The 22,715-nt window shown below is 42.8% G+C and overlaps 1 protein-coding gene across 1 annotated transcript in view; it reads right to left on the bottom strand.

The window, feature by feature from the left end:
- Positions 1-3,000: 3,000 nt before the first annotated feature.
- Positions 3,001-22,715, bottom strand: part of FBLN5 (fibulin 5) — a gene marked incomplete at its 3' end in the record, with an annotated part of 80,772 nt that continues 61,057 nt past the window's right edge. The window contains 5 exon segments of the mRNA XM_073609686.1: positions 3,001-3,196; positions 6,229-6,355; positions 15,112-15,234; positions 15,428-15,547; positions 16,145-16,261. Coding sequence (XP_073465787.1) covers positions 3,001-3,196; positions 6,229-6,355; positions 15,112-15,234; positions 15,428-15,547; positions 16,145-16,261 — 683 coding nt within the window.

The following is a 22,715-nucleotide window of genomic DNA, read 5'->3' as shown; positions in this document are numbered from 1 at the left end:
AACCACTGTTTCCTAGCAACGCTCATGCCCTGTTTATGCTTCCCAAATACTGCTTCATCAAAACTGCCCCATCAGAATTACCCCATCAAAACTGCCCCATAATATTCCTCTATTATAAATCAGTACATGGTGTGTCTGTCCCCTCCCCCGGGCTCTGTAATCAGAGCTGAGATGCTCCAGCCACCTCCCCCCTGTGTATAACAGAAGCTTTGGTAACCATGGCAACAAAACAAACACTAACAGTACACTCTGATTAATGGCTAAAATTTCCTGAAATGACCTCTAAACAAATGGCCGTATTTTAAAAACTATACATCCTACAGCGAAGATATTTATATTGTGAGAATCACAAGACCCAGACCTAGATTTTGATACATAGTATGTCTCTGAAATATTAAAAATGGAGGCACAGTCGCAGTTTAGAAATTGCCCTTCAAATTTGGAGGGGGCTAGAGTGTAGTTTCAATGAATGTCAATGGACGGCGTGAGTTGCAAACAAATGGTCATATTGTGAAAACTATCAGGACTATGGCTTAGCCGTGGACATGTTTAGTGGCAGCAGGGATAGCTGAACGTTTTGATATAAGATTTGTGTAAGTGGGCTTGAAAATGAGGGAGTGGCGGCAGTTTAGAAATCATGTTCTGATTTTTCAGCTTTTGTCATCTCCCACTCTAGTTTCCCCATTCATTCCTATGGGACCAATTTTGCCGCAAAAATGACGATATTTCGTGAACCATTCGGCGAAATGCTCCACAAAATAATAGTACACCATTCGGGAACAATCCGCACGTTTCGGTATATTACTTGTCTATGTAGTGTAAAAACTGTGGGAGGAGTTAGGGTGGTAAATTTGGCTATAATAATAAGAATAATATATATGTGAGATAACAGTAAGTGGTCTTGCTATGCAAGAACACTTAACTAATAACTTAACTATTACTATTAAATTATAGGTATTGTAATTTCCTTTCAAATTTGGCTGTTAGTGAACGTAACAAATACAAATTTATCCGAAATAACGAATGCCATATCCAAGCGAATGGAACATAATGAATTAATAATAATAAATAACAATAATAATACATCTTTTTATTATTATTATTATTGTTAATTTGTTCCATTCCATTTGTTTAGATGCAGCATTCATTATTTTGGATAATTCGTAACTTCAGATAAATTTGTATTTGTTACTATCACTGACAGCCAAATTTGAAAGGAAATGACAATACCTATAATTTAATAGTTACTGTTTCAGATTTTCTAATTTTCGGGTTTTTGAATCTCCGAATTTTCTAATTTACGAATGTACAAATTTACGAATATACAAATTTTCTAATTTACGAATGTGCGAATTTACTAATTGCGATCATAATGGATGACCCAAAAAACTAAAAAAAAAATACTAAAAAAAACAAATGAAACGAAAATGAACACATTTTTTTTGGCAGTGCACATACAAGACACTGGGTTTAATTCACAGAGCATTATCTACCGCTTTAAGATCAGCTGTTTTATAGCTCATAGCATTTTCCCCAAAAAATGTTTGTAATTCACTACAAAACGCTACAATAATACCACATGCGCTAGTAGTGAAAACTTGCAGTTGTTAAAGAGCTGCCCCCCTCCTCATACTCATTCACATGGGGGGGGATCTGGGGACCCCCTTATTAAAGGGGGCTTCCACATTCCATTAAAACGCCCTTGTCCAGTAACAACAGATCCACTCACATGTATCCAGCTTCAACTAAGCGTGTATAATCAGCCAGACTCGTGGACTCACAAGCATACTCCTCCTCACTTCACCTCCGTGCTATTCCGAGCATTGGGGTGACGTCACTGGCTCCTCGGAGGAGCCAGTGACGTCACCCCAATGCTCGGAATAGCACGGAGGTGAAGTGAGGAGGAGTATGCTTGTGAGTCCACGAGTGGTCCACGAGCCTGACTGATTATACACGCTTAGTTGAAGCTGGATACATGTGAGTGGATCTGTTGTTACTTACCCGAACAGTTTGTTTGCCACAGTGTTGCGCGATGAGTTTGTTTCCTTTTTTCTCGTTTGAGATCGGCATCCTAGGACAACAATAACAGCTACCAGAGCTTGGGGATTGAGAAAAGGACATTCTAGGAGCGAACGAGGAACCTGAGGGGTGGAGGTTTTGTTTTTTTTTTCACTACTTAAACCACTGATTGAATTAAGTGATCGGCATATGTATGTGCAGCATACAAAGTTTTTCTACATAGAGATTTCTTGTGCCAAGATCATTTGGAAGGGCATATTAACATCCATTAGCAGTGTGTTTTTCATTGAATCCAACATCTTGTCAGCGGGCATATTTGGAGGTTAATACCCATTTTTCTTGCCATTTAAAGTTACACATGGAGGTGTTCATTTAACTTAACATACTAATATATATTTTTTATTGCACATACATTCACATTGCACTTATCAATTTATTTAAACAGCACTGTGTATTTTTTTAAATTTATTTTAATTTTGTTCTTTGATAATAGCGCACCAATCGTTCACATTTTTTACTCAATTTTTTAGTGTGGGAGCACTTATATTGTTTGCAGCTGTTTTCATGAAGGTACCGTTTAAGTTCACATAGGTTCAATCATTTCAGCGCTTTAGTTTCCTATATTTTACATGTAGGGAGTGTAGTGTTCTATGTATAGAGTGTAATAGAATGGTTTTATAATCGTGTCCAGTGGTAGATCACGTTGGGGAGTGTAGTTCTATGTATAGATTGTAATAGAATTGTACAATGATGGTGTCCGGTGATCGGCCATGTTGGACATGTCGTGTTCTATGTATAGAGTGTAATAGAATTGTATTACGATGGTGTCTAGTGGTTGGTCATGTTGGGGGTTGTAGTGTTTTATGTATAGAGTGTAATAGAATTGTAATATGACCATGTCCAGTGGTCGGTCACGTCGAGGATGTGATATGTATGGAAAAATTTGGTGTTTTCATGTGTAATCTTCTATTCTTCTCTTACCCTCATGTAGAATTCTCTCCCCTCGTTTCCAGATTTGATCTGAAAGATGTAGTAGACTCCAGGGTAGCGGCTGGTGGCTTGCATCTGGAAGATATCTGAAGGAACCCGGCTGTTGGAGAGGATGTCCATGTGTCTGTGGACAATGGTGAATGGCTGGTCCCGGCAGGTAGGGTTCTCCACCTGGCACATACAGCGACTAGGATCAAGAAATAAAAGTTAAAGAAATGCTGTGATGCTGGTGGCGTAGTCATTTAGTTAATGTGTGGCCCTATAGTACTTGAGCTATTCCAAGCAACAAGTGAAGCCAGTCAGTGGACTACTCAGTCTAAATACAGACAGCCCAATGACCATGGCTGGTTTTGTACTTTCAGTGATGGCTAATTGCCACCTCTGGAGGAAGCAACGCTCTATGTGCTATGGCCGCCTACAAACTGGCCGATTATCTGCAGCCAATACTCTGCAGAAACGCCAGTGTGCGTCCAGGGTTAGTCAGAGGTTATATTCGCATGTAACAGGTCGGATGAGGTTAAGTACATGAGTCAAATATTGCCAATGTACTAAAGTCCCAAAGTCTACTCAGTTTAGCTAACCTGAGTTTTCTGTAATCTCCTGAAGGCAGTCATCCTGCAGCTCTTCACAAGGTCGCTGGGAATGTAATTCTTAGGGCAGGGATATGCAATTAGCGGTCCTCCAGCTGTTGCAGAACTACAAGTCCCACGAGGCATAGCAAGACTCTGACAGCCACAAGCATGACACCCAGAGGCAGGGGCGGACTGACAACTCATGGGGCCCCCGGGCAATAGGAGATTATGGGGCCCCCGGGCAATAGGTGATTATGGGACCACACAGTATACACACACACATACATTATACACACACAGACACACAGTATACACACACAGAATACACATACACACACTGAAAAGGTACTGGAGAGGCGGGGCAGCTATAATCTTGGGATTTTTTTAAAAACACAGATTTTTACATACTGTCCCTGTTTTTTTTTTTGAGGCTGGCAACCCTGATGGGGCCCCTTAGTGGCATGGGGCCCTTGGGCAGTGCTCCTTTGCCAAACTCGGCTATTAATTGTAATGGATTATACCAGGCATAGAGTGGTATAAATTAGCAACAAAAAAAAAAAAACGGGGGGGAAGATCCTTCTAATCTGGCATAATCTAAATACAAAATCAAACTTGTTGGAGTTTTAACTTGATGAAATATATAGCACAGACATGTGCAGAACGGAAAAATTTGATTTGTTATGTTAATAATTTAGTTACATTGATTCATTTAGTTTATTCGTTTTCTAACAAATTCTAAATTTTTGGGAACAATACGAATTCGGAACGGTTGAAAAATGATCGAACGATTCGAATTGTTTGTGCAGAATAGCTGTTTGTTAAGGAGCGGGCCGGGAATCCGGCCTCCGCATCTTTAATGACCGGTGACTCATAATCTGTCAGCGGCTTCCCCACTGAAAGCTGAAATGTGCACAAAAGAATTCCGGCAATGAAAGATTAAAAAAAAAAAAAAAAAAAAAAAAAAAGCCCCTGAAGTGCCTGGTATGGATTTTAAGGGGAACATCAGGATAAGGTGCTGTGGGTGGGGGCAGACTCTACCACGTTGAGGGCATGTGGCCTGGAATGGTTCAGGAGGGGGGGGGCACTCGCTCGCCCCTTCCCCTTTCCTGGTCTGCATTCTTGGATAAGAGTGTGATATAGATGTTGGGGGGGGGGACCCACACTGTTTTTTTTAGAATTTTTTTATTGCCAGAATTCTTTTCTTTACATTTCAGCTGTCAGTGGGGAAGCCCGCTGACAGCTGATCAGCCATCGGTTGTTAAAACAGAGTCCCAGCCGTTTTTGTGTTTAATAAAAGTCAGAAGCCACAAAAAAGTGTATCTGCTGACTTTTAACAAACACACACTCGCCTGTCCCAGGATCCAGCGATGCGGCCGCCCAAACATTCGGTTCTTTTCCTCGCCTCGGCATCACAAGTGTGGGAACCCCCGCAGTGACAGCTGCTCTTCCTCGATGGCCGGGGAATCTTCTGGGACCTGCGATGTGTCCCAGAAGATTGCCGGGAGGGAGAACGTCCACTCGAGTCGCCTAGATGGCCCGAGCGGAAGTGGGAGCTGGGTAATTGTCAAAACGAGGTACCCACTCCCTCCCTCAAAAAAAGAAAAATTACATCAAATGTGGCATGTAAGGGGGTGAGGAGTCCTTAAAGCGGAACTTCCACTTTTGGGTGGAACTCCACTTTAAGGACGCGGCAGCCGGCTTCCCGGCCTGCTGCTTACCAACCAGCTATTCTGCACACAGAATTCTAATCGGTCAATCATTTTTAGACCGATCTGAATTCAATTAGTTCTGAAAATTTGGAATTCGTTAGAAAATAAATAAACAAAATTAAATTAAACTAAATTCGTTACCATTTCATTCGGATACATCTGAATCTCCGAATAACCAAAAATCTGTCCGAATTTGTATTCGGACTGAAACGAATCGCACTTGTCTAATAAAGCACACAAGGAGAGAAATCTAAACCTAATTAACAATATGTAACTCTGCTGGAATTATTTACATGGGCGCTTTGCTGCGGGCCCCCAATGCAGGTCTGTGTTTTCCCAGCACAGGGATGCACAGGTGTTGCGTGTGTCCCCATGCCGGCATCCCATTTATTTCTATTGGGACATACGCAGGGCCGTCTTTAATGCTGGGCAAAAGGGGCAGCTGCCCCGGGGCCCAGTCCTTGTTGTGGGGCCCAAAGCAGCTGCCCCTTGAGTCTGCCCTGCCCGAAAATAAGTGAAGTGGATTCGGGAAGCCCCAAGAAAACATTTGCCCAGGGTCCAATCAATATTAAAGACAGCCCTGGGCATACGGCTGCACAGACACAGCCGCCGTGTCCTAATATGACATGCAGGTGAGTGCGGGGGTCCCTAAATACATACAGGGTGGGTTCAGGGACCCTCAACCGTATGTCATATTAGGACATGGTAGCAGTGTCTGTGCAGCCACATGTCCCAACAGAAATGAATGGGGCGCCGGCACGGGGATACACAACACCTGCCCACGGGGATACACACAATGCAGGCCTCGTGCTCACCTGCACGAGGCCCGCAGTAAAGTGCCAAGTATGATTGGACCCTTATTTGTTACCCTGTATGTTATGACTGCACTCTACAGTCACAACTTTTTATAAACATCCTCCATATTCGCCTGTACTTACTTATCATTGATCTGGACGTACGGCTCCTCACATCGCATGGGATCTAAACACTTGTAGGTTCCAGGGATGTTGAGGCACGTCTGCTGAGCGGTGCAGGTATTGTTCCGCGTGTCACATTCATCGACATCTGGAAAACCACAATTTACAAATCACATCGCAAGAGTGAATATTTCTTTTACTTAAAGTGGTAATGAACCCAAAAAGCAAAAGACATTTAATAAAATGCAGCTTACCAATTCTTAGTTATGGCTGAATTTTTTTAGGCTTTCTTTCTCTTATTTTTACCTAGTGATCTAGCCAGTAAGTCTCGCTTTTCAAATGCAGATGTATCCATTACAGGGATGACCATTTACCATTGACAGGACTGCTTACAAAGTACAATGATCAGCTTTATGTATGTAAAACTTTCACCCCAATAGGAGAAAAAAAATATTTGCTGTAACTGCTGTATAAAAGTGTGAGCTGGAGTTTGGCTTCAATTTGTTAGTGTATCTTAATCTGCTAGTACCACCCTAACACCATTCCCCCCCCCCCCGACTGACAATGCTGCTCTCCAAAGGTGCCCCCTGTGCTCCTTTATTCAGAGTTGGGGGGGCACTCGATTACAGGAGGTGTGTTACTGGCCAGATCACCAGGTGAAAACAGAGTGGGGGGAAAAAAGCCTAAAAAAGAAAACGAATGCAGCCACCGCATCTTATGATTGGTAAGCTGCAATATATTACATCTTTGGTTTTGGATTGAATACCACTTTAATGTTTATTGAAATAGAACAACATAGTTCAGCAGAGGGAGTCTTGCAGCAGAAGCACATTATGTAGAGCCGATCTTGACGGGCGGGGTTCAAAACCTTGATAATACACAGTCAAGCTTTCCAACCTGCCAAATATACAGACAGACTCATCTTTTGCAAGGTAATGCTACAGGGGCCCTCCAGTGATATAGAAAATGGAATTATAATGGGCAGAAATCTGTAATACCACCCTATACTGCGGCAAAGCCATAAACAGGAAGTGGGCAAAAGAGTAGTCAAAATTCCACTCCATTGGCCAGCAAGAGTGAATATTTGCACATGTTGGATTTCGCTGGCATTTACACCTTATTATAAGCAAAGGAATCCCATTGATGTGTCCCGTCTTGTTCATATTCAATGGGGCAATGCAATTCTCAGGCAACATCCGGCAATATAAAAGTTTTTTTTTTTTTTTTTTTTTAAATGGCAGTAACTTGGGAAATATGAACTTGGGCATAGGCGTGCGCACAGGGTGTGCCAGGTGTGCCTGGGCACACCCTAATCACCCTGTGGCTCCTAAAAAATGTGTAAAAAAATAATAAAAGTAAAAAACTTTCTGACACCTTCCACTTCCCTACTGACACCAGTCTCTGTCCTACTGACACCGTCCATTGCTCTGCTGACACCGTCAGTATATATAGACATGCACACACAAGCAAATATGTTTGAGCTTTGGGGTGCAAACCCTAATGCAATAGGCTGCGCACACCTATCAACTTGGGAATACTTGGGATAGCTCATTACCACAGACAGAGATTGTTGAACATTTGGGAAAATCTCTATGAAGTCAAGTTTATCCTTCAATCCTCTAAAGAAGCAGAAGACACTTCTGTTCTCTGGGCAAGTCACTTTCCAGCTGTCCCTAGATAGCAGCTGTGAAAACTCAGACTAGAAATCAGACTTTTGAAGGCAAAGTCAAAAATTGACAGTCTTTCTGGATACATCGGCATCATCTTTCCTTTCCTACAGTGGGGGAAATAATGATTTGATCCCCTGCAGATTTTGTAAGTTTCCCCACTTACAAAGAAATGAAGGGTCTATCATTTTTTTTATCATAGGTATAATTTTAAATGATAGAAACAAAATATCAACCAAATATCCAGAAAAAAACACAATACAAATGTTATAAATTGAGTTGCAGTTCGGTGAGTAAAATAAATATTTGATCCCCAGGCAAAACATGACTTAGTACTTGGTGGAGAAACCCTTGTTGGCAAGCACAGGAGGTAAGACGTTTCTTGTAGTTGGTGACCAGGTTTGAACACATCTCAGGAGGGATTTTGGTCCACTCTTCTTTACAGATCTTCTCTAAATCCTTAAGGTCTCTTAGCTGTCACTTGGCAACTCAAAGTTTCAGCTCCCTCTGTAAATATTCTATAGGATTAAGGTGCTTCTTCTTGAGGCACTCCTTTGTTGCCTTAAGTATGGCAGTATGTTTTGGGTCATTGTCATGCTGGAAGACCCATCCATGACCCATCTTCAGTGTTCTGGCTGAGGGAAGAAGGTTCTCATCCAAGATTTTACAATACATGGCCCCGTCCATTCGCCCCTCAATGCGGCAAAGTCAATCTGTACCTTTAGCAGAGAAACCGCCCCAAAGAATAATGTTTTCACCACCGTGCTTGACTGTAGAGATTGTGTTTTTAGGGTCATAGCCAGCATTTTTCTTCCTGCAAACATGGCGCATCCCCTTCCTCAAGAAAGCACATGTACAGTCATGCCAATGAACATCTAAATGATTCAGAGAAGGATTGGGAGAAAGTGCTGCGGTCAGATGAGACCAAAATTGAGCTCTTTGGTATTAACTTGATTCACCGTGTTTGGAGGAAGAAAAATGCTGATTATGACCCTAAGAACACCATCCCTATAGTCAAGCACGGAGGTGGAAACATGATGCTTTGGGTCTGTTTCTGCTAAAAGGTACAGGCCGACTTTGCCGCATTGAGGGTCCAATGGATGGACATGTATTGTAAAATCTTGGATGAGAACCTTCTTCCCTCAGCCAGAACACTGAAGATGGGTCATGGATGGGTCTTCTAAGAGACAGCCAAGAAACCTTCAGAATTTAGAGAAGATCTGTAAAGAAGAGTGGACCAAAATCCCTCCTGAGATGTGTGCAAACCTGGTCATCAACTACAAGAAACGTCTTACCTCCTGTGCTTGCCAACAAGGGTTTCTCCACCAAATAAGTCATGTTTTGCTTGGGGATCAAATATTTATTTTACTCACTGAACATTTATTTTATTCTGGATTTTTGGTTGATATTCTGTCTCTATCATTTTAAAGTACACCTATGATAACAAAAAATATAGACCCTTCATTTCTTTGTAAGTGGGCAGACTTACAAAATCTGCAAGAATAATTATTTTCCCCACTGTACATGAGTGGTCAGCCAATAATAAAAGATAAAAAAAAAAATTCAGCCAATGGGGAAAAAGGACAGATGAAGGATGCCAAAGTATGGAAAAGTAAATCGAATATTTATAGCTGCGATCTAGGAATTGATAGAGAGCTGTGACAGGAGAGTCAGCAATAAAAAGCCTTCACCAGACTCCTTGCACAGGTATTGTTAGATATGATAGAAGAAAGAATGGTATAATATATAACAGAGGCCGACTTTGGCCCAATGATACATTGGCAGAATGTTCTCAGCTCTAGGGCTTTTTAAGGCGGGAGAGAGCAGGCATCACAGCTCCTTCTCATCTTTATTTTGATGGAACTTTAAAATCTTTTCAACAACTGCGTTCAGAGTTTAACTTGGAACAGCATTGGTTCTATCAATATTTACAAATGCGTCATGCACTTCGTGCACAGGGCTCGATTCCATCCACCTCTTTTGCCCCAACGCCTTTGCTTGATATACTAGTCCGGGCCTGAGACTACTAAGGGGCTTATCTCATTGGCATACACATAGTTGTCGTCAAAATTTCTTCTTAAAGCAGAGTTCCACCCTGAAAAATATTTTTACATTTCCCCAGTACTTTATTGATACTAAAAAAACATTTGGAGAGAAATTAATTTTTTTAACTAAACAGAAGTGCCCTGTTGCTAGGTGGTGGCTCCTAATCTGTCACTTCCGGCTCCGCGGCGCTCAGCATCACTTCCTCCCTCACCAGTGGGCAGGAAGGACTGTGTCAAAAAATCGTGTTATTTCCCGACAGGAAATGACGCGATTTAAGGCCGATCACAGCCAATATATTTATATATATATATATATATATATATATATATATATATATATATATACTGTATATTGTGGGAGCCAATCAGTGGGTCTGGCAGACCCGATGTCCTCCGGGAACCCGGCGATCTTTCCGAGTGAGGCAGAAGGGTGGTCTGCCTATGTAAACAAGGCAGATCGATGTTCTGCTAGTAAGGATGACAGAGATCTTTGTCTTACTACAGTTAAACCATCCCCACACAGTAAGAAAACACTCCCAGGGAGCACAGTATCCCTTTGATCTCCCCCGATTTTAACCCCTTCCCTGTCAGTGTCATTAGTACAGTGACAGTGCACATTTTTTAGCACCGATTACTGTAAAAATGTCACTGGTCCCCAAAAAAGTGTCACTTAGTGCCAGATTTGTCCGCCGCAATGTCGCAGTCCCGCTAAAAATTGCTGATCGCTGCCATTACTAGTTTAAAAAAAAAGAAAAATTCCATAAATATATCCCGTAGTTTGTAGAATACATATTGGCCTAGATTAATAAAGACATTTGATTTGTTTAAATTTTTTTATTGGATGTGTTTTATAGCAGAAAGTAAAAGATATACAGTTGTGTGAAAAAGTATTTGCCCCCTTCCTGATTTTTATTTTTATTTTTTTTGCATATTTCTCACACTTAAATGATTCAGATCATCAAACAAATTTTAATATTACACAAAGATAACCCGAGTAAATCAAAGATGCAGTTTTTAAATTATGATTTAATTTATTAAAGGGGAAAAAAAAAAAACAGTTCAAACCTGCCTGGCCCTATGTGAAAAAGTAATTGCCCCCTCCCGTGCTGAATCATGAATGAACTGTGATTTAACCACAATTTTTTTGGAAAGCCGAGTTAAAGCGGGGTTCCACCCAAATTTTGAACAATATCTGTATGTATTCTCTTCCTTGCCTAGATGCTGACATGCCATTTTAAAAAATTTAAATCGCCGTAATTACCTTTTATTTTTCTATTCTTCTTTGCACTTCCTGGTTCTCCTCCCGTGGGAGTAGGCGTGTTTCTAGCCTCTCCTGGGAGCTAGTCTCAGGCTTCCCAGGATGCCACTGAGCATGTGCGGGAACAAGCAGTGAATGCTGGGAGCACAGCATTCACCACATCCAGGAAATAAATGCTTGTGGGCTTCAAATGCCCACAATGAAGATGGAAACTGCCTGCAGTGAATAATATAAGTTATTCTTTCCGACGAAATCTGACACAGGCGGTCATATTACACACAATATGTGAGTATGTAATGCTGAGAAGAAAAGTTTGTGAATGAACTCAAAAAAAAAAAAAAAAAACGATAGATAGGTGGACCCCCGCTTTAAATTTCACTTGCCACACCCAGGCCTGTTGAATCAAGAAATCACATAAATAGAAGCTGTCTGACAAAGTGAAGAACGCTAAAAGATCACAAAAAGCCACACATCATGCCACAATCGAAAAGAACAGATTAGAAACAAAGTAATATACATGTATCAGTCTAGGAAGGGTTTAAAACCATTTCTAAGGCTTTGGAACTCCAGTGAACCACGGGGAGAGCCATTATCCACAAATGGAGATCACTTGGAACAGCGGTGAACCTTCCCAGGAGTGGCCGGCCACGAAAATTACTCCAAGAGCATGACGACGAAGACTCATCTAGGAGGTCATAAAAGAACCAAGAACAACATCTAAAGAACTGCAGGCCTCACTTGCCTCAGGTAAGATCAGTGTTCTTGATTCAACAATAAGAAAGAGACTGGGCAAAAATGGCATCCATGGGAGAGTTCCAAAGCCACTGCTGACCAAAAAGAACACACAGGCTCATCTCACATTTCCCAAAAAAATCTTGATTATCCCCAAGACTTTTAGGCAAATATTCTGTGGACTAATGAGACAAAAATTTAACTTTTTGGAAAGTGTGAGTCCCGTTACATCTGGCATAAAACTAATACAGCATTTCAAAACAAGAACATCATACCAACAATCAGACATGGTGGTGGTATCGTGATGGTCTGGGGCTGCTTTGCAGCTTCAGGACCTGGACGACTTTCCATAACTGATGGAACCATGAATTCTGAGCTCTACCAGAAAATCCTAAAGGAGAATGTCCGGCCATCAGTTCGTGACCTCAAGCTCAAGTGCACTTGGGTTATGCAGCAGGACAATGGTCTGAAACAGAACAGCAAGTCCACCTCCAAAGCAAAATTTAGGTTTTGGAGCGACCTAGTCAAAGCCCGGACTTCAATCCAATTGCGATGCTGTATCATGACCTTACACAGGCCGTTCATGCTGGAAAACCCTCCAATGTGGCTGAATTAAAACAATTCTGCAAAGAAGAGTGGGCCAAAATTGCTCCACAGCAATGTGAAAGAATCATTGCTATCACAAACGCTTGATTGCAATTGTTGCCACCAAGGGTGAAACAACCAGTTATTAGGATTAGGGGGCAATTACTTTTTCACATAGGCAGGTTTGGACAGCTTTTTTGCCTTAATGAAAGAAACCATCATTTAAAAACTGCATTTTGTATTGACTCAGGTTATCTTTGTGTAATAATAAAATTTGTCCGATGATCTGAGTCATTTAAGTGTGACAAATATGCAAAAAAATAAAATCAGATAGGGGGCAAATACTTTTTCACACAACTGTATATATATTTTTTTAAATTGTCAGTCTTTTTTTGTTTATAGCGCAAAAAATACAAACCGCAGGGGTGATCAAATACCCCCAAAAGAAAGCTATTTGTGGGAGAAAAGGACACAATTTTTATTTGGGTACAGCGTCGCACGACCGCGCAATTGTCAGTTAAAGCAACACAGTGCAGTATCGACAAAAATGGCCTGATTATGAAGGGGGGGGGTGGACCTTCCGGAGCTGAAGTGGTTACAGCATGACATGTTGGGTATCTATTTACTTGGCGTGACATCATCTTTCACATTGTACAAAAAAAATTGGTCTAATTTTACTGTTTTTTTTTTTAAATCATTAAAGTGTATTTTTCCCCAAAAGATGTGTTTTCAAGAGTGCTGCACTTATACAGTGTAACACAAAATATTGTAATGACCGCCATTTTATTATCTAGGGTCTCTGCTAAAATTATTTATATATATATATATATATATATATATATATAATTAATGTTTGGTAGTTCCAAATAATTTTCTAGCAATAAATACTGATTTTAACTTGTAAGCAAGAAAGGTCAGAAAAATGTTAACCACTTCAGCCCCGGAAGATTTTACCCCCTTCCTGACTAGAGCACTTTTTGCGATTTGGCACTGCGTTGCTTTAACTGACAATTGCGTGGTCGAGCGACATTGTACCTAAACAATATTGACGTCTTTTTTTTTTTTTCCCCACAAATAGAGATTTCTTTTGGTGGTATTTGATCACCTCTGCGGTTTTTTATTTTTTGCGCTATAAACAAAAAAAGAGCAACAATTTTGGAAAAAACTTAATATTTTTTATTTTTTGCTATAATAAATATTCCCCAAAAATATATATAAAAACAATTTTTTCCTCAGTTTAGCCCGATGTGTATTCTTCTACATATTTTTGGTTAAAAAAAAAAATCGCAATAAGCGTATATTGATTGGTTTGCTCAAAAGTTATAGCGTCTACAAAATAGGGGATAGATTTATGGCATTTTTATTATTATTTTTTTTTTATTAGTAATGGCGGCGATCTGCGATTTTTATCGTGACTGCGACATTATGGCAGACACTTTTGACACTATTTTGGGACTGTTGTCATTTATACAGCGATCAGTGCTATAAAAATCACTGATTACTGTGTAAATGAAACTGGCAGGGAAGGGGTTAACCACTAGGGGGAGTTCAAGGGGTTAAGTGTGTAATAGGGAGTGATTCTAACTGTGGGGGGGAGGGGCTACCTAGGACATGACAGCGATCACTGCTCCCGATGACAGGAAGCAGTAGATCACTGTCATGAACGTGGAAATGCCTTGTTTACATAGGCATCTCCCCGTTCTACCTCTCCACACCGCAATCGCGGGCCGCCAGAGAACATCGAGTTCCCTGGACCTGTGGGCACGCTCCCGTGGCGGGCGCGCCTGAAAGGCGGCAAATTTAAAGGGACATACCTGTACGCCCATTTGACTGCCTGTGCCATTCTGCCGACATACATCTGTGTGCGGCGGTCAGCAAGCAGTTAAAGTGGTTGGTTAAGATTTTATTCTTGCACGAAAACTGATTACTTCACGATGGGTATATTCTCTACTCCGCCATCAGTAGATGAGTGAGAAACATACGTACCTCTCTCGTAATGCTATACATAAGTTTTCTGCAATATGGTCGAGTTGGATAGACGCAATGGGCCTGTCTATTACTTTTTGTTGAGAATGTTGTTCTTATTGTTACTTGTGGGGTAATTATTCGTTTGCCAAGTATCATAGAGGGGTACAGGTGATATATTGCTAGATCTATTTAATAGCAACATGTGGGCTTAGTACTGTATTTTTTGTTGCTACTTGTTAAATGTTTTCTTTTCTTCTATTTTTAGTTTTTGTTCTTTGTGACAGTTTGTCTGTGATATTCTGTTCTTGTAAAGAAAAAAAAATTGATAAAAAAAAAAAAAAAAAAACAGAACAGAACTCCAAACTTTCTAAGGGCCAGTTTACTGCTCCTTCAGACTTCAGGGAGGTGGTCGTTTGGTGTCAGGGGGAGGAATAATGCTCAATCGTTGGTGTCAGTGGGTAGAATAGTAGCCTATCATTGGTGTCATTGGGAGGAATATTACCCCCAGTGTTGGTGTCAGTGGGAGGAAATTTGCACCATCGGTGTCAGTGGAACACTGCCCCAAAGGCCGGATAAAAGGCAAGCAAAGGGCTGCAGTTTGGAAACCACTGACCTATAACATTATATTGCTGTGGCTCCGGTCACTCACCCTGACATGTCCGGCTGTCATCGAGCAGCACATAGCCATTCGGACAGCTGCAGTAGTAGGATCCAGGCTCATTGACACACTGGTGCTGGCACAGGAACTCTGAAACACTGCATTCATCCATATCTGGAATAAAGAGAAGGTGTCTCATGCACAATCGCAGCCAATGTACAGATCTAATAGGCAGAGCCAACCTTTTGCCAGCATTGAAAATAAAAAATCTTTGTGGCTACCCAACATCCACTGCATTACTTAGGAGTATTGTAAAGTGTATAAGAGGCAGTACACTGAGGACTTTGTATTAGTTGAACAGATTTACCAGTGCAGTTGATGCCGTCTTCATCCAGCTCATAGCCCGGTTCACATCGACACAAATATGAACCATACGTGTTAACACAGCTTTGGACACATGGATTCTGTGTGGTACATTCATCAACGTCTAGATGAACAAAATAAACAGGAAGGTATCAGCTGTTAAAAAAAAAAATCACCTGGATAAAAAATATTGTTAGCATTGGTTACGAGAATGAAACCTATACATTCCTTACAAATCAATGACGTCAACAGTAGTACAACACTAGAGAGCGGTGACATCCCTGAGAATGCAGCCTATTCATTCACTAGAGAGCGGTGACATCACTAAGAATGCAGCCTATCCATTCACTAGAGAGCGGTGACATCACTGAGAATGCAGCCTATCCATTCACTAGAGAGCAGTGACATCACTGAGAATGCAGCCTATCCATTCACTAGAGAGCGGTGACATCACTGAGAATGCAGCCTATCCATTCACTAGAGAGCGGTGACATCACTGAGAATGCAGCCTATCCATTCACTAGAGAGCGGTGACATCACTGAGAATGCAGCCTATCCAATCACTAGAGAGCAGTGATATCACTGAGAATGCAGCCTATCCCTTCACTAGAGACCAATGACATCAATGCAGTTTGTCCTTTAGGGAACAATAAATATACTGAATTTCTCATGTGTTGCTCATTGTAATCCCCCATCTGGTTTGTATTATTGCTCCACGTACCTTGGCAGGATCTCCCATCTGAGTTCAGCAAAAATCCTGGGTTACACGTGCAGGAGTAAGAACCAGGAACGTTGGCACAGAGCTGCTGGCAATACCCGTAGCGGCATTCATCAATGTCTAAAAATAAAAATAAAACTTTATTTAGGAGGGTGAATGTCCCCACAGACAGCAATAAATAAGGTCCTGTATGAACCTGATGTTCGCTCCTTATTCGGCCAGCTTCTTATTCAAATGCAGAAGTTGGCTCCTTATTCGGCCAGCTTCATATTCAGGTTGGATCTTTATTCGCAAAAGTGATTATTTACTAAATACAATCATCTGCAACATTTATAATAAAATTGTGAACTTTAACAACAATTCTGTCTCCCTAACTGCCATGTATTTAAAGGGGTAATTCTGAACAAATAATTTTTTTCTATATGAAAACCATCTTGGCTCACCCAAATTCCGCTTGTTTTATACTCATTGGGCATCCTACTATATAGGAAAGTTCAATTTGGTCCGAGCCAAGTGATATAAAGCCTAAAATATGGCACCCTGACAGCCATACATTTCAATGGGAAATTTTGAAAAAGAAGCCAAGCTATTTCTATATGCAAACCATCTTGGCTCACCCAAATTTCACTTGTTTTATACCCATTGGGCATCCTACTATATAGGAAAGTTCAATTTGGCCCGAGCCAAGTGATATAAATCATAAAAATTGTCACCCTGACAGCCATGCAACCCTATTAAGGCGGCTATAGCAGAAAGTATGCTGCAAATATCCACGTCACAAGCAACACCCATAATGATGGAGCGTAAAGAGCTCATTGATGAAGGATGACAGAGACCTTGTCAGAAGACCAATTTACAGTAACAGGTTCTCTAAGCGTTATCCAAATAGGATGGCTGATGTATGTTTATGCACTGCGCTTCCAGGGATGGATGCTGCCCTCTAGTGTCTGGGGCAGCAAGTGTCTTTGCCTTTTTATAACTCGGTTACCTTCAGAGATCATATGGATGAGAACGTGGACTTGTTCACACCAGAGGCAGTCCAGCGCGTTTTTCTTCTGCATCAAGAATGCATGGACAGTGTCTAACTTTGATTCCAATTACCTAGTTCACAGCAGTACAGCCCATTCTAGTGCAGTCAACAAAGGTAGAATGTTGCATGTGATCTGGCCATCAGGCTTGCATGGAATCTATACAGTGACAGATTTTGCCTGCCAATCAGCAATAGAGTTTACGTCGCTATATAAACTTCAGAAATGGCATTACATTCAACACTGGAAACTATAAGATTTGGCACAGTTTCTGGAAAGAGTGGAACCTAGCAACTGACTGTTGGTTGATGTTTTTGATAGACCTAGTACAAGCGCTGGCGCACTCAGTCCCTGCTATGAAAGCATTGTGGTTACGGCCGCTGGAGGGCAGGCGGAACTTCTACACAAGCCTTTGACATTTCCTATAATGGGAGGTTATTGTTTGGCCAAACTCTGAGCACCAAAATTAAATGAATGACAGGAGGAAAAGTCTGGACAGTGGCCACAGACTAGTAAGAGGAAGCCGCCATCCTTTGCTCAAGCCTACTGAACTTCAGAAGGTGCAGGAGGCCAAATCTTATAGAACAGGCTGCAGATTTAACAGATCACAGTGGAGGTGTCTCAAAGTTACTTTTGACATTAAATCAAGTCCAGAACAAGCTGCTAAGATGGCTGGAAATTCTTTTTGAAGGTGCATCAAACCAGTCTCTTCCAGTTGGGGCCAGGGGGCCTGAGTGAAGTTGATGATTGTAGCCTCCTTTTGGAGGGTTTGAATGACAATCATCAAAGACCAGAGGGTCCAGAAGACAGGTGGGAGTACAAGGGAGATTTTAAAAGTTAACGACTGAATTCATTTAATTTACAGTATGTTCAACAGATCTCAGAAGAGAAAATGTTTGCAAGATTTTTTTTATACTGCTACAAGGCCATCATGCCAGTGATGTCGGAAGCATAGAATCATCTGGGGTCCTTTCTCCCCAGTTTTTCCAGTACTTAAGGCGGGAGCCTTTTGGCCTGTTTCAGTTTGAAGGAATCAAATGTGTTCATACACACCAAGAGGTTTAAGATGGAGTCCATGCGGACAGTCAAAGGGACAGTTCAGCAGGAGGACCAGTTGGTATCAATCGACCGGCCGACTCGTACTTCCATGTACCGATCAATGCCGAGCACCAGAGGCGTGTGAGATTTGCGGTGGCCAGATGTCACTTCCAGTTCAGGTGTCTGCCTTCTACAGAATTGGCACAGCCACAGGAATCTTTTGAACATCTTGTTGGCAGTGGTGGATTGGGCCAGATGGCACATGAGGGCGTTTCAATTTGCCTTCTTTAACCTATGAGCTGGGCTGTCTATGGATCAGAAAATCTTTGTGCCTATACAAATTCAACAAGAACTGGAATTTTGGACATCGGCACTGTGCTTCTTTCGGAGGCATGCCTCTCAGCCCAGGAGATAGGATGATTCTGATGTCAGTCTCTGGGGCTGGGGAGTCCACAATCTGAAGAAACAAGTGCAAGGCCATTTGAGCGCTGTGAAGTGCAGACTCCCTTGAATGGAAGGAAGCCTTTTCTAGCTTTGCAAGCCTTTCAGGATCTTCAAGGGGGCTGAGTAAGGTTGACAACAAGACAGTAGTAGCCTACATTACCCAACAAGGGGACACCAAGTTTTTTTGTTACATCTTGTAAAGAAATTTTGCGTGGGACAGAGAACTACTTAGTCAGTTAAGGTTGGTCTTCTTGCCAGGGAAGCAAAATCAAATTATTGGTTCAGTTAGGCAGAATATTTTTTCAACAAGTGCCTCATACCAATATTTGCCCTATGGGGCGTTCCAGCAGTAGTTCTCAGGGAGACTTCACTGCACATGCAGCTTCTGATATTTGCAACAGGATACCAATGCAAAGACTCCTTCATACAAGATAGGTTCACAGTGCCATAGAATTTTCTGTTTGATCTTTGTGTCTGGTCAAATGAAATCTTTTATGGCAAGGTCAGTAACAGCACCCCAATCCAATGAGACCACTAATAGCCTGGCTATGGAATAGGCTACACCAGAGGTGCAGGCATTCTCATCTGAGGTTGTTCAGACCTTGGTGACCAGAAGATCATCTATGAGAGGATATGAAAGAAGGTTGTTTTGTTTGCTCAGCAAAAGCTTTCACTCCTGTGTTCCTTGCTCTAGCCAATATCCTTGACATTTTACAGTCAGCGCTAGAGGTTGGTCTGTCATACAACTCCATTTAAGGTACAGACCTCTACTTTATCTTTTCACAGGCTGCAGATGGGTGCAAAAGTCAGTGACCAGATGCTTCTTCCAGATGACAATCTATATATGACCTTGAGGGAAATCCTTGTTCCCTCTGCGGGACTTAGGCTTGGATCTGAGAGCACCCTTTGCTCCAATTGTTTAATTTCCATTGAAGTACCTCATGGTAAAACTAGTTCTCCTGACAGAAACTACTTCAGACAAAAGAATGTTGAAGATTGTAACACTTTCCTGCATGGACCCTTTGGTGTCTTTCCTTTTCTTTTTTTTACCAGAGATAGGGATACCACGTCTATCCTCAAGGTTCAATTTTAAAGTGGTATCCAGTTTCCAGAAAAACTGGGAAGTAGTCCCTCTGAGTTTTCACACAAGAGTCACTGAGTGCAAAGCAGGGAAACTTCAGTTTTCTTACACATGATCAAATTACTAACAGTGTCTCTTTTCATTTGTTCTCTCCCACCCTGTATTAGCTTTGGTATATTCCGTTGTGTGGTGACGTGACGTGGGCCAGGAAAACAAAAAATTGTTATCAAATACTTACTGTAATTTTCCTTTCCTGGCCCATCCTCACGTCAGCACAGGACTCCCTCTCTAATGGCCTGTCACAGGCTAAGTTATCGTAGGGACCATCTTTGACCGCATCTGCAGGGCAGGGCTGACCATAAGACCAGACAAATGCCAGCTGGGAATGGCTGAGTTTCAGTACTTAGGTCACAGAGTAGGGGGGCAGAATGAAACCCGAACATGCAAAAGTTCAAGCCATCCATGACTGGCCTACCCCCTCTGACCGACCTCACCCAGAAGAACAGCCGTAGGATGATAAACTGGACACCGACCTTCCACAAGCTCAAATCTGCCCTTGCAAGTAAACCTGTTCTGGCTGCTCCTGACTACAACTGACGTTTTGTGGTATAAACAGATGCCTTGACCTATGGACTGGGAGCCGTCCTTAGTCAAGTGAATGATGCAGGGGAAGAGCATCCCATCACCTTCATCAGCCAAAAGCTTCTGGACAGGGAGGTGGCATACGCCACCATTGAGAAAGAGTGTCTGGCCATTGCCTGGGCCTTGGAGAAACGTCAACCCTATCTGTATGGCCGAGAATTCACAATCCTTACGGATCAAAACCCGCTCACATGGCTCAGTAGGGTGTCTGGGGATAACGGGTGCCTCCTGAGGTGAAGCCTAGCTCTCCAACCTTACAACTTTACCATTCAGTATCGGCGTGGGAGCCAACACCAAAATGCTGACGGATTATCCCGACAGCAGGACCCCCAGTAGGTGAGCATACTCCTCACAAGTGCCTCCAAGCACTTGTAAAATAAAAGGGTGAGGGGCTGTCACGGTCTCTGCCCCCCTCCTTGTTTCTTGTACCCCCAGAGCTCTGCCCCTCATCCCCAGCATGGGATTCCCCACTAGCCACTCACCCCATTGCCTTCTCCGGTGCCCACATGTAGAACTCAGTGCTAGGCGCCAGGGAGCTTCCCCCTGCTGTGTCAGCATCCCCCGCTAGGCGCCGGGAAGTCTGCCCACCATGCCTGCATGTGGATCTGCCACATGCAGACTACCTGCCTGTTGCCACGCGCACCCCCCTCTTGTCCCTGTGGGCACAGCGCTCCGTGCCCGCTGGGGGGACAAAGACCACGCTCCCTGTGTGGGCCCGAAGTGAAGGGGCGAGGCTTGTTACCCAACGCCAGACTGGGGGGTTGCCTAGACACCAGCACGCGCCTCAGCTCTGGATATAAATACTGGAGCCAGGCTCCAGAGATCAGAGACCCCATCCTGGCTCCTGCTCTCTCTCTCTTCACTGCCAGCCTGCGAGGTCCTGGGCTACGGCCATAGACTCCAGACCACCCCCCTTGTCCTCCCCATCCAAGCTACCAAGCCTGTCAGTCCTGCAGACTCCATCCTGTGAGCGGATTAACCCTGTGCCTGACAACCCTGCTGTGTGCTGTCCTGTGAGCGGATTAACCCTGTGCCTGCCAACCCTGCATACTCCATCCTGTGAGCGGATTAACCCTGTGCCTGCCAGTGTTCTGAGTAGAGTGACTCTTTGCTTATCAGAACTCTGCCATTGTGTACCCAGAACTGTGTACAGATTACCCTATATCTGCCAGAACTCTACCAACCCTGCTGTGTGCCCTGAACTGTGTATGGACTACCCCTACCTGCCAGAACTCTGTTATCCCTCCTGTTTGTCCAGTCCTGTGGCGGATTATCCTTTACCAGCCGTAACTCTGTTAATCCCGCTGTGCATCCGCCCCTGCGTTACTGACTCTTGCTTTTGCCTGTAATTCCTGCAACCTCTCTACCGTTCAATAAAAGCTTTGTGGGTGCGCCTACTCTCCGCGTGTGTCTGTTCCACCTACACCTCCAACACACTGTGTATTTCTGCCTCCTTGTAAGGTCCTGTGTGAGCTACAGTGAGGGGAAAAAAGTATTTTATCCCCTGCTGATTTTTGCATGTTTGCCCACTGACAAAGAATTGATTAGTCTATAATTTTAATGGTCGGTTTGTTTTAACAGATAAAGACAGAATATCAAAAATATCCAGAAAAATGCATTTCAAAAAAGTTACGAATTGATTTGCATTTTAGTGAGCGAAATAAGTATTTGATCCCCTATCAATCAGCAAGATTTCTGGCTCCCGCCTCCCAGGTGTCTTCTATACAGGTAACAAGCTGAGATTAGAGCACTCTCTTAAAGGGAGTGCTCCTAAGACACCTGTCCACAGAAGCAATCCATCAGATTCCAATCTCTCCACCATGGCCAAGACCAAAGAGCTGTCCAAGGATGTCAGGGACAAGATTGTAGACCTACACAAGGCTGGAATGGGCTACAAGACCATCGCCAAGCAGCTTGGTGAGAGGATGCCAACAGTTGGTGCGATTTTTTGCAAGTGGAAGAAACACAAAATAACTGTCAATCTCCCTCGGTCTGCAGCTTCATGCAAGATCTCACCTCGTGGAGTTTCAATGATCATGCGAAAGGTGAGGAATCAGCCCAGAACTACACGGGAGAATCTTGTCAATGATCTCAAGGCAGCTGGGGCCATAGTCACCAAGAAAACAATTGGTAACACACTACGCCGTGAAGGACTGAAATCCTGCAGCGTCCGCAAGGTCCCCCTGCTCAAGAAAGCACACGTACAGGCCCCTCTGAAGTTTGCTAATGAACATCTGAATGACTCAGAGGAGAACTGGGTGAAAGTGTTGTGGTCAGATGAGACCAAAATTGAGCTCTTTGGCATCAATTCAACTCGCCATGTTTGGAGGAGGAGGAGGAG

Source organism: Aquarana catesbeiana, linkage group LG13 (assembly GCF_042186555.1).
Source record: "Aquarana catesbeiana isolate 2022-GZ linkage group LG13, ASM4218655v1, whole genome shotgun sequence".
Classification (NCBI taxonomy): Eukaryota; Metazoa; Chordata; class Amphibia; order Anura; family Ranidae; genus Aquarana; species Aquarana catesbeiana.
The sequence above is the reverse complement of the archived record's forward strand: the minus strand, read 5'-3'. Positions and strand labels throughout refer to the sequence as shown.